At 38.6% G+C, this 15,028-nt stretch overlaps 1 protein-coding gene across 2 annotated transcripts in view; it reads left to right on the top strand.

Moving 5' to 3' along the window:
• LOC128657293 (zinc finger protein OZF-like) overlaps positions 1-15,028 on the top strand; it is a 40,606-nt gene that overhangs the window by 7,357 nt on the left and 18,221 nt on the right. For both annotated transcript variants that reach the window (XM_053711580.1, XM_053711581.1), the window contains exons 4-5: positions 3,445-3,592; positions 4,674-4,760. In XM_053711580.1, the coding sequence (XP_053567555.1) occupies positions 3,445-3,592; positions 4,674-4,760 (235 nt within the window). The remainder of the gene's footprint in view (positions 1-3,444; positions 3,593-4,673; positions 4,761-15,028) is intronic.

Here is a 15,028-nt window from a genome sequence, read left to right on the forward strand (position 1 = left end):
TATTTTGGGGGTGGGGGGTTTTACTGTTAGAGGGGTGACTTAGTATTTTTTAAGGTAAAAGAGCTTTTTAACTTAGGGCAATGCCCTATAAAAGGCCCTTTTAAAGGCTATTGGTAGTTTAGTATTAGATTAGGGGGTGTTTTTATTTGGTGGGGCTTTTTAATTTTCATATGGATTAGTTTAATTTTTGATAATTTTGTTTATTATTTTATGTAATGTTAGACTTTTTTTATTTTCTATAATTTTATCTTAATTTAAACCTAGTTTCTTTCTGATGACACAATGAGTCCACGGAATCATCAATTACTGTTGGAAATATCACTCCTGACCAGCAGGAGGAGGCAAAGAGCACCACAGCAAAGCTGTTAAATATCACTTCCTTTCCCACAAACCCCAGTCATTCTCTTTGCCTCTAGTGCAAGGAGGAGGTGAAGTAATTTGTTGTCTAATTATGATTCTTCTATCAAGATTTTTTTTTATTTTGAAGTCAGGGCAGGATTGCTCTGATCTTCCATCACAATTTGGGTATAGCTGTACTCCACGTTAGCAGGGCTGTGGTAGCTTTAAAGCAGTTAGGAACTTGTAAAGTGGGCTTTGCTGTGTTTTCCTAACAAATTGCTGCCCTATGTCAGAATACAACAGAAGACTTACTCTGTTCATTACCTTTTCCACAGGTCTCTGTGAGAAGTGGCATCCTCTCATGCCTTGTGAGTCGTCCTCCTGCCGGACAGCTAGAATTCAGGTAAGTGCCTTTTCGTCTTGTGGGGCTGGGAGACTGGCACTAAAAACAGGTTGAAGCCCCTCTCTGCAACTTATATGGGACATATATATCCTTAGAAGGATATCGGAGGCAGTATGCAGGCACTGGATGGTGACAGGAGAATAGGGGTTAATATAGAATCCCCTTTATTTATTTTTGGGCTCTTATGTATCATGTTAGAGGCTACTATGGGGTTAATGACCCCTCTAATTTTTAATTCCTTCCTTTATGCTCAGTAGCGCAGTAATAAGCGTACCTAGTGCGCTTCAATCTTATGAGAAAGAGCTTCTAAGGGATCGTGTACTCTTAGGAGATTCACGCCATTGCGGTGTGTTTTAGAGCCTTTCTTGTTTTTTGGACAGTGTAGCATGTCTGTGCGCTTTGGGCTCAATATCGGGAAAGGAATCTTAATTTTCTTTCTCATGGATGGGAAATGAATCTGGGTAAGAGTCCCCTTGTTTCATCCACAAGGGTGAGTTAGGGAATCATTATAGTTTCTCCGATTAGGAAAAGATTCCTATAAAAAAAAAATATATTTTCAAGATATATTCTTTTTCCTTTCTCGGCAGTTTACTGACCGGCTAACTGCGAGTTCTTGTGGTCGGTAAATAACGTAACCATTCTTGCAACCAGCAGGTTGGGAGTTTAGATCTGGCTGCAGTTGATTTTTATTTATCTTTCGATGATTTAATATGGAGGAATTGGTCTAATGTGATATTGGACTTCAATCCTTTTTGCCATTTCCAACAGTGGATCTGTCTCAGAGATAGATCTAGATCAATCGACAAGTGATTCTCTCCCGTAGTAGTTTTCGGGAGTATCTGTCTCAGGACGCATGTTTTTCGAGACATTCCTGGGTGAGGTGTGCATGGAACCTTCCTGCTGAGCTGGAAAACAGTTTGAGTTTGTTTTTAGGTGCAGGGATTTTGGATTGGAAGTGTCTGCTCTCCTCTTTATTATCTTCGAGTTAAGAGTGATTTACAATGCTCAGATGGCTTGGCCTCTGTTGTCTTTAGCTGGGTTTCAGTTGGACAATATCCCCTCAATGATTTACTTCAACCACCAGGAAGGCACTGGGAGTGTCTTAGCCTGGTTGGAGGTGTCTGGATTGTACAGTGGGCTCTCAATTATTGTCTATCGGCCATCCGCTGTCCAGGAGCAGACGGTTGGAAGCGTTTTTTCTGAACAGACAGACTTTCCATCCCGGCGAATGGGAGCTCCATCAGGAAGTGTTTTCCAGGTTATCTACCAAATGGGGGTTACCAGAATTGGATCTCATGGCGTCTCGTCGGAACGCCAATCTCCCGAAGTACGGCTCAAGGTCGAGGGATCCTCAAGCTGGTCAGTAATTGATGATTCCGTTCACTCACCGTGTCAAGAAATAAATAAATTTATCACGTAAGCATAATTTTATTTTTTAAGTAATTTAGGATTATTTTAATTTATGTAATGGGGTTAATTTAGGGGGTGTTAGGTTAGGGGTCTTAGTGATTAGTTATTTGCGTTGTGGGGTTTGGCGATTTAGGGGTTAATAGATTTATTAGGTTAATTGCGATGTGGGTTAATGGCGGATTAGGGATTAATAGTTTAATAGATAATTTGCGTTGTGGGGGCACCACGGTTAGGGGTTATAGATTTAATAGATAGTTTGCGTTGTGGGGGCATGATGGATTAGGGGGTTAATAGATTGCGTTGTGGGGCATGACAGTTTAGAGTTTAATACATTTATTATAAGTTGCGATATGGGGGGATGGCGGATTAGGGGTTAATAGTTTAAATAGGTACTTTGCGATATGGGGGCATGGCGGTTTAGTGGTTAATACATTTATTATAAGTTGCGATGTGGGGGGGGATTGGCGGATAGAGGGGTTTTGAAGTGCCGGGTTAGATTTCAATGGGAAAAAGGTCTCAAAGAGCACCTTTTTCCTGTTTTACACCTATTCAAACTGGGTGTAATTTTTGTTAGTGTATCGGCAGTGTATTTACGGTTTGCGCGGGCATTGGAAACCGGGTATGATTTAAAAATTAGTGGCTTCCTATACTTTGTATGGGACACGATAATGTTTTCGGCAGCCGGAGTCCGGTTGCCGAAATTGAGTTGTAACGGTCCGTTGGAAGCAGTTGGTGAACGATATTACTTCCAACAGTATATTTATCGGTTTGCGAGTGCACTCAAACTGAATTATGGCTCAATGGAAACGAGGCCTAAGTTACCCACAACAAACAAGTCTTTCAGAAATATTTTAACCAGTGAATTCTAATACACAATTGAGAAATACTAAAACACGGACCAAAGTCTCTCTTGACTTGTAATCTAGACTCTGTAATATTTTATTCTGGTTAGTGGTAGAATGTATTTGACTCTAAAGGTCACATTCCAACCCCTGGTCTTTGGTTGGAAAATTTTCTCTAGAATTGCACCATTACAGAAAAAATCCAGCCCCACCCCCTCATTGCAGCAGCGTTCACCGACTGATTATAGAGGTGCGCACTGCTGGGGAATGTGACATTATACTAGTGCCAGGGCTCAGTAACTCTTTATTTACCCATCTGGCCTTTTGAGTATTTTCCTAACTTCTGTCTGTGTCTATGTATGTTCCTAGTAACATTATCCTGGCTCTGTCAGTAAAAGTATGTGACAGAACCATTCCCTGTGTCAGCGCTGAATGAGTTGTGTGTTTCAGGTGCCTATAAAGTGTGATGATGTTGCTGTGTATTTCTCTATGGAGGAGTGGGAGTATATAGAGGGACACAAGGAGCTTTACAAGGACGTCATGATGGAGACTCACCAAGGACTAAGTACTATGGAAATCCCAGGATATGAGAGCTCAGGTAACCCTGTGTAGTAATAAATATCTCATTCAGGAAATGTACATACACTACAGAAGTAACTGAAAAAGTGTAAATCTACAATCCGTCATGTGTGTTAATCTAATGAGCTGTCTGATTATAAACAAGTTTTATACCCAATAAATATCAAAACATTTTTTACAAGGGTGTGAGAGGCAAAAAGTTTGTCAGGGATATTAATGCAATTATATATGAATATTTTTATATGCACAAATTTATTTAAAGTAATGATAAACTCTTCCTTTATAAAAACAGATCTGGAACGTTAGTGATATTTTAGATGGAGTTTGAGGCCTTGCGGAAGACCTTGCTGAATGCGGAGAGCAATACACAAGAGCTGCTGGTGCAACGCTGCCCCCTGCAGACTAGCGGCCAATGGGCCGCCAGCAGGGAGTTGTCAATCAACCCGATCGTACTCGATCGGGTTGCATTGTGGCGATTATGGTTATGGAGCAGCGCTCTTTGGCCCGCTGCTTCATAACTGCTGTTTCTGGCGAGTCTGAAGACTCGCCAGAAACACAGGCCCACAAGCTCCATACGGAGCTTGATAAATGGGCCTCTAAGTCATCAGTTGTAATGAAGATTCACAATAATTTACTTTTTAATATAGATATGAAATTCAAATGCTCCGCTGCCCACTTCAAAAGTCAAATTTTCTGTGAGGTAACGGTTTGAATTGTTGACCAATCAGCACTCTCCCCATATGTCACTGTTGTTGTTAGCGCACAGAAAAATTAAATTTTGAACTAGGTGGCGGAGATATTTGAACTTCATATCTACATAAAAGTAAATATAGAGCATCTTAATTACAACTGATGAATTAAACTCCATTTAAAATATCACTAACATTCTGCATCTGATTTTATAAAGGGGGAGACTTTACCATCACTTTATGCAACAGACTAGCAGGAAATACATTGCACATTCTTAGGTTGTGATGCGCATTGGCTGATAGAAAAATGTAGATTTATCGAGCAACAGATCATCATTTAAAAAATCAAATAGAATACAATGTACATTGTTTCATGATTAGCAAAAATAAACTAATTTTATTCTCTATTAGAACTAACAGGTCACAGTGATGAAAATCTAGACACAGGAACACAAAGAGAACTTGTACAGAATATTCAGCCATCAGATGTCTCTGCAAGTGAGTGATCTAATTCTGTAGTATAAGATTCGCACTTAAAAAAACGCGGATTCTGATATTATTTCACCCTATAAAAATGATGAGCCTCAATACAGCCAGGTTGCAATGATAAAACGTATTTGGTTCACACCCCTACCTTGTCTTTTCTTCTCTCTCACCCTCTACGTTATGTGAAAATTACACACACACGCCCTCTATTCTCTTCACTCTCACCCTCTGATTTATGTAAATGATACACACACATCTTCTTTTCTTCTCTTTTTCACCCTCTAGTTAATCAAATTGTATTCTGAAAAATCCGATTTATTGTGAATTCAGTCATATCGGCTAGATTACGAGTTTTGCAGTACAGCTATACCTCTGAAAAATTGGCCATTGCACGTGGAATGGCCGGGAATGCATATTACGAGTCGAGGCGGTATAACTATACCGCAAGCATTTTAGCCTGTTACGCAACATCCATTCCACACTCAAAAAAATGACGTTTGAGTGTGGGATTTCCATAGCGCCGATGTTACAGGTTGTGCATTCAGGCTAAAAATCTTGCTTTTACAACTTATACCGACACGATCCATTCCACCATTTGAGACCAGTAGTTATGGATTTTGTGTAACAAAACTGTTTCACAAAACTCATAACTAAACTGTTAAAAGTACACTAACACCCATAAACTACCTATTAACCCCTAAACCGCCACCCTCCTGCACCGCAAACACTATATTAAACTTCTTAACCCCTAATCTACCGCCCACCCACATTGCCAACACTATTTAAATATATTAACCCCTAAACCGCCGCTCCCCGACACTAAAAAAACCTATTACCCCTAAACTGTCAGCCCCCCACATCGTAACTACTAAACTAAACCTATTGACCCCTAAACTGCTGACCCCCCACATTGCAAAACACTAAATTAAATCCCCTAAACCTAACACCCCCCTAACTTTAAATTAAAATTGTATAACTAATATTACTATCTTAAAATAAATAAACTTACCTGTGAAATAAAATAAAAAAAATAAGTTTAAACTATAAATGAACCTAACATTACTATTCTAATAAAATAAAAAAAACTACCAATTAAAAAATCTAAATTACAAATTTAAAAAACCTAACACTACGAAAATTAAAAAATCTAAAATTAGAAAAAATAAAAAACACAAAGATTACAAAAATAATAAACAAATTATCCAAAATATAAACAATTACACCTAATCTAATAGCCCTATAAAATTAAAAACCCAAAATAAAAACACCCCCTAACCTAGAAAAAACTACCAGTAGAACTTAAAAGGGCCTTTTGTAGGGCATAATAAAAAATACAAAGTCCCCCAACAGTAAAACCTACCACCCAACAAACTAACAAACCTAACTCTCAAAAAAAACCTAAGCTACCCATTTCCCCTAAAGGGGCATTTGTATGGGCATTGCCCTTAAAAGGGCATTCAGCTCTTTTTCACTGTCCTTAAAAGGGCATTCAGCTCTTTTACACTTTTGCCCAAAGCCCTAATCTGAAAATAAAAAAAACACCCCAAAATATAAAAAAATATACCTAACACTAACCCCAGAGTATCTACTCACAGTTCCTGAAGTCCGGATATCCATCTCCATCCAGGCGGCGAGAAGTCTTTATCCAGGCGGCGACATCTTCATCCATTGCGGGGGCGTCTTCTATTTTCATCCTGGCGGCGCGGAGTGAAGTTATCCTGAAACGGCGATGACATCCTTCACAGAGCATCCTCTTCATATGATCACCGCCATACATGAAGTTGAATGCAAGGTAGACGTTTCAAAATGGCGTACCTTGCATTCCTATTGGCTGATTTGATTCTTTAAATCAGTAAGATGAGAGCTTCTGAAATCCTATTGGATGTTCAAAACGGCCAATAGGATGAGAGCTCTCATCCTATTGGCTGATTTGAATTTAAAGAATCAAATCAGCCTCAGTGAATTGCAGTCATAGGAGGCAGATGAGGCAGTGCCTCACCTGTCCTATGTGTGTAATTACAGTTTTTTTATAATCTTTTAATAAAAAAACTAATACATTTTTAAGTTGTTTTTTTTTTGTATTCCCAAGGGACCCCCCTGCTGCCGCCACACTCATGCAATTAAACTGCTTAACTAGTCTCTAGTGCGGATTCCATACATCCATATTGCATAAGGAAGGAGAGGCTATGAGCAGTTCAGCTCCCCTCCCTTTGCGCAATATAGATGTATTGGAGCTAATGAGCCACTAGAGACTGCCACCCAGTGGCGCTTATGCTTAAGTCTCTAGTTCTTGGCCGTATATCGCTCCCAATGGAGGCTGCTCTATAAACAGCCGCTGCCTCAGGAGCCCAGCCCCAGCCAGCCATCAGCACTCGCGTGACATCATCAAGGAGGTATCGGGAGGCGCGGGGTGAGAGCACGGCACGCACTGCAGTCACGTGTGTTGAGGAGGTAGACTGGTTGAGGAAAGGACACAATAAGCCTGCCCTGGAGTGGATTATTTTTATATTTGAATTTGATTTCTGTCACAGCCTGCCTGAGCCGGTCAGTGTCTCTGTCTGAGCAGTGAGCGCAGTGAGCTGAGCCATATATCAATGACTAGTGACATCTCTACAAGTTGTTAGGTAGGTCAGGTGGCGGACTGGAAGTAGTGTAAGTCCCTGATGATGAAATTATATTAATTTGCAATGCATGCATTATAGAAAAAAAGGCCAAAACTTGATTAAACGCTGACTGAAAGTGCATAGTTGGTGCTATTATAAAATTAATTGTTTATGTATCCAAGGGGTAAAAAAAAAAAAATAGAAGTGCTTGAGTTGAGAGGTGTCAGAAGAATAGGGGTGACTGGCCAGACCTATATTATTGTGGACAATAAACATGTGCCAAAATGTAGCTGCTGTCTGTATTAGACAGCAATTGTTCAGAATATTAATACCTGAAATTTAAAATGTTAAATACTTAATAAGTTTTGTTAAATTTTGATAATCTTATCTAAACAAATAATACCCACATTTTGGAAATCTACTAACATAGCTTGTTCTGTTCATAAATGTCAGGAACAGGTTATAAACTGACTCTCTTCTTACAATATGCTATTATCTCAGACCACATGGACAATTATCAAGGAATGATGTTACTCTTGGAGGGTTATATAATATTTAATACCAAACTATTAATAACTGGTAAAATGAAAAAAAAACCCATAAAAACAACCCAATGAAAATTGATCATGGACTAGTCCTAATGCTATGTACAACACAATATTGGACTTAATGAGATAGCCTGTTAATGTTTGGTTTTCTTGTGTGAGAGTGTCACTGTGTGTGTGTGTGTGTGTATTTTACTGTGTGTGAGTGTATCTGTGTGTGAGAGTGTGTGTGTGTGACTGTGAAAGTGTGTGTATATGTGTGTGTGAGTGTGTGTATCTGTGAGAGAGTGTGTATGTGCGTGTGTATGTATGTGTATGTGTATGAGTGTGTATGTACATGTGTGTGAGTGTGTGTATCTGTGTGTGAGAGTGTGTGTGTGTGTGTGTGACTGTGAGAGTGTGTATCTGTGTGAGAGAGAGTGTGCATGTGAGAGTATATGTATGTGTGTTTGTGAGAGAGAGACTGTGAGAGTGTGTGTGTGTGTGTGTGTATATGTGTGTGCATATATAGATATTGGTGAGAGTGAGACTGGGGAGAGCAGAGAACATATATAATGATTATCTCTTAGAATAATGTAGAATCAATGTTTACTATCAGGCTCATCTCTTTAGTGTCCAATACTATGTTATATTACAGAGTGTTAATGTTTGTGATTGTGAATGGACCAACAGAATACACTGGAAATTGGAAAGACTATAGATTTGAAGAGGCTGTAGAGGACTGATATTGAATCAATGTTGAGTTAACTGTTGCAGAGACTAGAGAGAACTGTTAGGTAATTTCTCTCACTATTTATCAATAAGCTTTTGCTTTGCCTCTGGCCCATTTCTGTAACATTTGTTGGCAAAAAAGGCCTTACAATGCTGCAGGTGTATCACAACAAAATGAAAGATTTTGTTTTCCACTCATCAGAAGCTTAAATGTAATCTAAAGCAATAGTTAACAAATTATAACTATCCCTTTAAGAAGAATTCTCTCCAATTCCTGTGAAAAAAACAAACTGTTACAGAGTTGCAGTCATTTATGTGTTCCTGTTAATAATAATTTGTCCTTTGTTGAAGAGAGTTCAGGTAAAGTGCAATTTGTAATTTTCTTGTTTGTGTCTTGGTTTTATGCTGTCAGTGCTGTAACTGTTGTTATTTTATTCAGTATAGAACAGTTGTCGGGTGAGGGCTACTTGTACCAACCTTTATTCTTCAGGATATTATTTTAAAGAGGTTCCAGTAAATGTTTATTATATGTGCAGGCTTAGTACTCTGACCATACTAGTATTAATTAAACAGAGAAAAAGACAGATGCGCCACATGGCCCAATATTGTTTGATCCACAGAATTCAATTTCAGAACTGTATGCTATCAAACTCACAATTGTAAAAGCACTCCAATTAGTGCAGTGGGAGCAGTCTGGGATCTATAACAGTCACCCAGCAGACCGACCTCTTGGGTGGAGATAGATATTCTGTAGTGAAACACAAAGGGACACAAAGGTGCCTATATGGCCTAGTACAGTCTTATACAAGAAGCAGTAGTATGGGTGGTAAGGTATATACTCACAAAAAGTGAAGCATCTCAGTTGATGCTATTCAGACAGGATGGGGTCAATGTAGTCACCCAACAGACTGTATCAAGGCTTCCACAGGAGGCAGACAGCAGAGGTCCGATGGACAATGTTTGGATCCAAATGAGACACAGTAGCAAGTGTTTGAGTTAAAAAGATATAAAACTTTACTGATATAGATTAAAATACAGCGACGCGTTTCTCAGTCACAGACTGTTTCCTCAGGCTTAATAAAATAGTTTCCAAACACTTGCTACATATACCTAACCAAACCAATTAACATAATTGCTAACACCTGTAGTGGGTGTGACTTATGACATCATAGTAGTTCTAGTTACAAGTTTGTTTTGACAGCAAATCAATTAATATGCAGTATGTTAAATAGAAACAAAAAACACATATAAAAAATAATAAATAATAATAAAGTAATACAAAAATAAGAGATACATATGTCTAACCAAAAAACCAATTTGTATTATTACGCATAATTGCAATTTCCACATCTTTGTAATATCCCTCTTAGCTTGTAGAGGTAGTATGGTAAGGACTAAAGACAGTTTGTATGACACATAATGGCAGGGATACTCAATATTAAACATCTAAGTAGTGTTTATCAGATTTCTTGATTAGCTATTCTTTTTTATATGTTTATATGACATGACCATTATTTCATATATTTAAACCTTTCAATTTGATGATCCAAATTATTCCTACTCTGTTTTCTCTGTTTGTCTATTTAATTTATTCTACAAATCTAATGTTATAAAGCTCATTTCACATGTTTGTACCCTTCAATGTCATGATCCAGTTTGCTCTTAGTGATTATAATATGCATAAAAGGTTATTAGATTAACTAAATTCGATCACTTACTTTGTATTGTATTAATTAAACCCACTCTCTTGTAGTTATACAGCAAACAAGAATGTTTATATTTCACTATTTATTTATTCATTATATATACATACATATAGGTCCCAGCATCTGAATTCTGCTACTGAGAATAAAAAGGCCAGAGCAATGGGTGCACGCCAGCCAATCTGTGCAAAATCAAATATATAATGTTGTACAAAAAGATTGTGGCAGGTGCAAATACAATCAATCAATGACTGATGCCTAGTGCAGTTTGCAATATCAGGGTATGTAGCTGGATGATTCCTACTACCATAACTGAGTTAATAAATAGTTGAATAACCACACATTATATATAAAAAAGCCTGTCTTAAACCTTATTTCTGTGGTAAAATTTAATTGCTCAGTGATGTCTCTGCAAGGCAGGCTTTTTTTATATAATGTGTGGTTATTCAACTATTTAACCCACTTATGGTATTAGTAGGAAATCATCCAGCTACAGAGCCTAATAGTGCAAACTGCACTAGGCATCTGGGGCGCGATCCGATATAGATCGCAGTTTGCGGCGCAAGCGAGGGAACCGGCGTCGCCCGCAGTTTCAGCTCGCAACTCGAGCTATCCCATATAAGTCGCCGTCAGATGCTAACGTGCCGTAAGTCGGATAAACCAGCGATGTCCAGAAATCTGCGTAAGTACAAATTTCTGGCGTCGCCAGTGACTTGCGGCACGTTAGAAACTGCCGGCGCCTATAAAACCTGACTAAAGTCTAAAACACCCGCACTGTCTAACACGCCTCCCTAACATAGCCCGCACTGTCTAACACGCCTCCCTAACATAGCCCAACACATCTAACCCTCTATCCGCTATCCCCCCTCACTATCCTAACAAGAAAAAAGCTATTAACCCCTAAACCGCCGCTCCCGTACCCCGCCGCAACCTAATAAAGTTATTAACCCCTAAACCGCCGCTCCCGTACCCCGCCGCCAGCTATATTATATCTATAACCCCCTAAAGTGAGCCCCTAACACCGCCGCCATCTATATTAAAATTATTAACCCCTAATGTAAGCCCCTTACACCGCCGCCATCTCTATTAAAATGATTAACCCCTAATTTAATCTACCTACCCCGCCGCCAGCTATATTATCTATATTAACCCTAAGTATATTATAGTTAATATAGGTATTACATTATATATATTAACTATATTAACCCTAATTATATTAGGGTTAATATAGTTAATATAGTTACTATAGTATTTATATTAACTATATTAACTCTATCTAACCCTAACACCCCTAACTAAATTTATATTAAATTAATCTAATTCATTTATAAACTAAAATATTCCTATTTAAATCTAAATACTTACCTATAAAATAAACCCTAAGATAGCTACAATATAATTAATAATTACATTGTAGCTATGTTAGGGTTAATATTTATTTTACAGGTAAATTGTTAATTATTTTAACTAGGTATAATAGATATTAAATAGTTATTAACTATTTAATATCTACCTAGTTAAAATAATTACCCAATTACCTGTAAAATAAATCCTAACCTAAGTTACAAATACACCTACACTATCAATAAATTTAATAAACTACAAACATCTATCTAAAAATACAATTAAATAAACTAAATTACAAAAAAAAACAAACACTAAATTACAAAAAATAAAAAAAAGATTACAAGATATTTAAGCTAATTACACCTATTCTAAGCCCCCTAATAAAATAATAAACCCCCAAAATAAAAAAAATTCCCTGCCCTATTCTAAATTAAACAAATTTCAAAGCTCTTTACCTTACCAGCCCTTAAAAGGGCCTTTTGTGGGGCATGCCCCAAAGAATTCAGCTCTTTTGCATACAAATACAATCCCCCCCCATTACAACCCACCACCCACATACCCCTATTCTAAAACCACCCAAACCCCCCTTAAAAAAGCCTAACACTACCCCCCTGAAGATCTCCCTACCTTGTCTTCACCACACCGGGCCGAACTCCTGATCCGATCCGGGCGATGTCTTCCTCCAAGCGGCAAAGAAGAATTCTTCCTCCGGCGATGTCTTCCTCCAAGCGGCAAAGAAGAATTCTTCCTCCGGCGATGTCTTCCTCCAAGCGGCAGCAAAGTCTTCATTCTTCCGGCGGCATCTTCAATCTTCTTTCTTCGCTCCGCCGCCGCGGAGCATCCATCCCGGACGACTACTGAACTTGGAATGAGGTACCTTTAAATGACGTCATCCAAGATGGCGTCCGCTGAATTCCGATTGGCTGATAGGATTCTATCAGCCAATCGGAATTAAGTTAGAAAAATCTGATTGGCTGATTGAATCAGCCAATCAGATTCAAGTTCAATCCGATTGGCTGATCCAATCAGCCAATCAGATTGAGCTCGCATTCTATTGGCTGTTCCGATCAGCCAATAGAATGCGAGCTCAATCTGATTGGCTGTTCGGATCAGCCAATCGGATTGAACTTGAATCTGATTGGCTGATTCAATCAGCCAATCAGATTTTTCTAACTTAATTCCGATTGGCTGATAGAATCCTATCAGCCAATCGGAATTCGGCGGACGCCATCTTGGATGACGTCATTTAAAGGTACCTCATTCCAAGTTCAGTAGTCGTCCGGGATGGATGCTCCGCGGCGGCGGAGCGAAGAAAGAAGATTGAAGATGCCGCCGGAAGAATGAAGACTTTGCTGCCGCTTGGAGGAAGACGTCGCCGGAGGAAGAATTCTTCTTTGCCGCTTGGAGGAAGACATCGCCGGAGGAAGAATTCTTCTTTGCCGCTTGGAGGAAGACATCGCCGGAGGAAGAATTCTTCTTTGCCGCTTGGAGGAAGACATCGCCCGGATCGGATCAGGAGTTCGGCCCGGTGTGGTGAAGACAAGGTAGGGAGATCTTCAGGGGGGTAGTGTTAGGCTTTTTTAAGGGGGGTTTGGGTGGTTTTAGAATAGGGGTATGTGGGTGGTGGGTTGTAATGGGGGGGGGGATTGTATTTGTTGTATGCAAAAGAGCTGAATTCTTTGGGGCATGCCCCACAAAAGGCCCTTTTAAGGGCTGGTAAGGTAAAGAGCTTTGAAATTTGTTTAATTTAGAATAGGGCAGGGAATTTTTTTTATTTTGGGGGTTTATTATTTTATTAGGGGGCTTAGAATAGGTGTAATTAGCTTAAATATCTTGTAATCTTTTTTTTATTTTTTGTAATTTAGTGTTTGTTTTTTTTTTGTAATTTAGTTTAGTTAATTTAATTGTATTTTTAGATAGATGTTTGTAGTTTATTAAATTTATTGATAGTGTAGGTGTATTTGTAACTTAGGTTAGGATTTATTTTACAGGTAATTGGGTAATTATTTAAACTAGGTAGATATTAAATAGTTAATAACTATTTAATATCTATTATACCTAGTTAAAATAATTAACAATTTACCTGTAAAATAAATATTAACCCTAACATAGCTACAATGTAATTATTAATTATATTGTAGCTATCTTAGGGTTTATTTTATAGGTAAGTATTTAGATTTAAATTGGAATATTTTAGTTTATAAATGAATTAGATTAATTTAATATAAATTTAGTTAGGGGTGTTAGGGTTAGATAGAGTTAATATAGTTAATATAAATACTATAGTAACTATATTAACTATATTAACCCTAATATAATTAGGGTTAATATAGTTAATATATATAATGTAATACCTATATTAACTATAATATACTTAGGGTTAATATAGATAATATAGCTGGCGGCGGGGTAGGTAGATTAAATTAGGGGTTAATCATTTTAATAGAGATGGCGGCGGTGTAAGGGGCTTACATTAGGGGTTAATAATATTAATATAGCTGGCGGCGGTATAGGGGGATTAGATTAGGGGTTAATAATTTTTATATAGGTGGCGGCGGTGTAAGGGGTCAGATTAGGGGATAGATAAGGTAGATGGCGGCGGTTTTAGAGGCTCACAGTAGGGGGTTAGTTTATGTAGATGGCGGCGGGGTCCGGGAGCGGCGGTTTAGGGGGTAATAACTTTATTAGGGATTTCGGGGGGGGGGGATCGCGGTTGACAGGGAGATAGACATTGCGCATGCGTTAGGTGTTAGGTTTATTTTAGCAGATCGCGGTTGACAGGGAGATAGACATTGCGCATGCGTTAGGTGTTAGGTTTATTTTAGCAGCCAGTTTAGGAAGTTACGGGGCTCCAATAGTCAGTGTAAGGCTTCTTACGGCTGCTTTTTGTAGCGAGGTAAGTTTTCTCCAGTTTCGCCACGTAAGTCCTTACGCTGCATATTGGATACCAAACTGCGCGGGTTTGGTATACCTGCCTATGGCCCAAAAAACTGCGGGCGACGGCAGAAATATACGGGCGTAACTTCTAGGTTACGCCGTATATGTGATACCAAACCCGCGCAAATATTGGCGTCGCCGGCTTTTGCGGGCGACGATTTATATCGGATCGACCCCCAGTCTTTGATTTTATTTTGCACCTGCCAAAATCGTTTTGTACAACATTATATATTTGATTTTGCACAGGTTGGCAGCCGTGCACACATTACTCTGGCATTTCTTTTCTCAGTAGCAGATGGGTTAATTTAAGCTTTGCAGTTTGCACAGTGCAGTGCAAGATCCTTAATTTAGTAAGTAATATAATGCAGAGGGTCAATATATTGGAGCTGAATTTGAGATATATTTATTACTCTATTTCATGGTTTTATCTGATG

This window comes from Bombina bombina, chromosome 4, assembly GCF_027579735.1.
Source record: "Bombina bombina isolate aBomBom1 chromosome 4, aBomBom1.pri, whole genome shotgun sequence".
Classification (NCBI taxonomy): domain Eukaryota; kingdom Metazoa; phylum Chordata; class Amphibia; order Anura; family Bombinatoridae; genus Bombina; species Bombina bombina.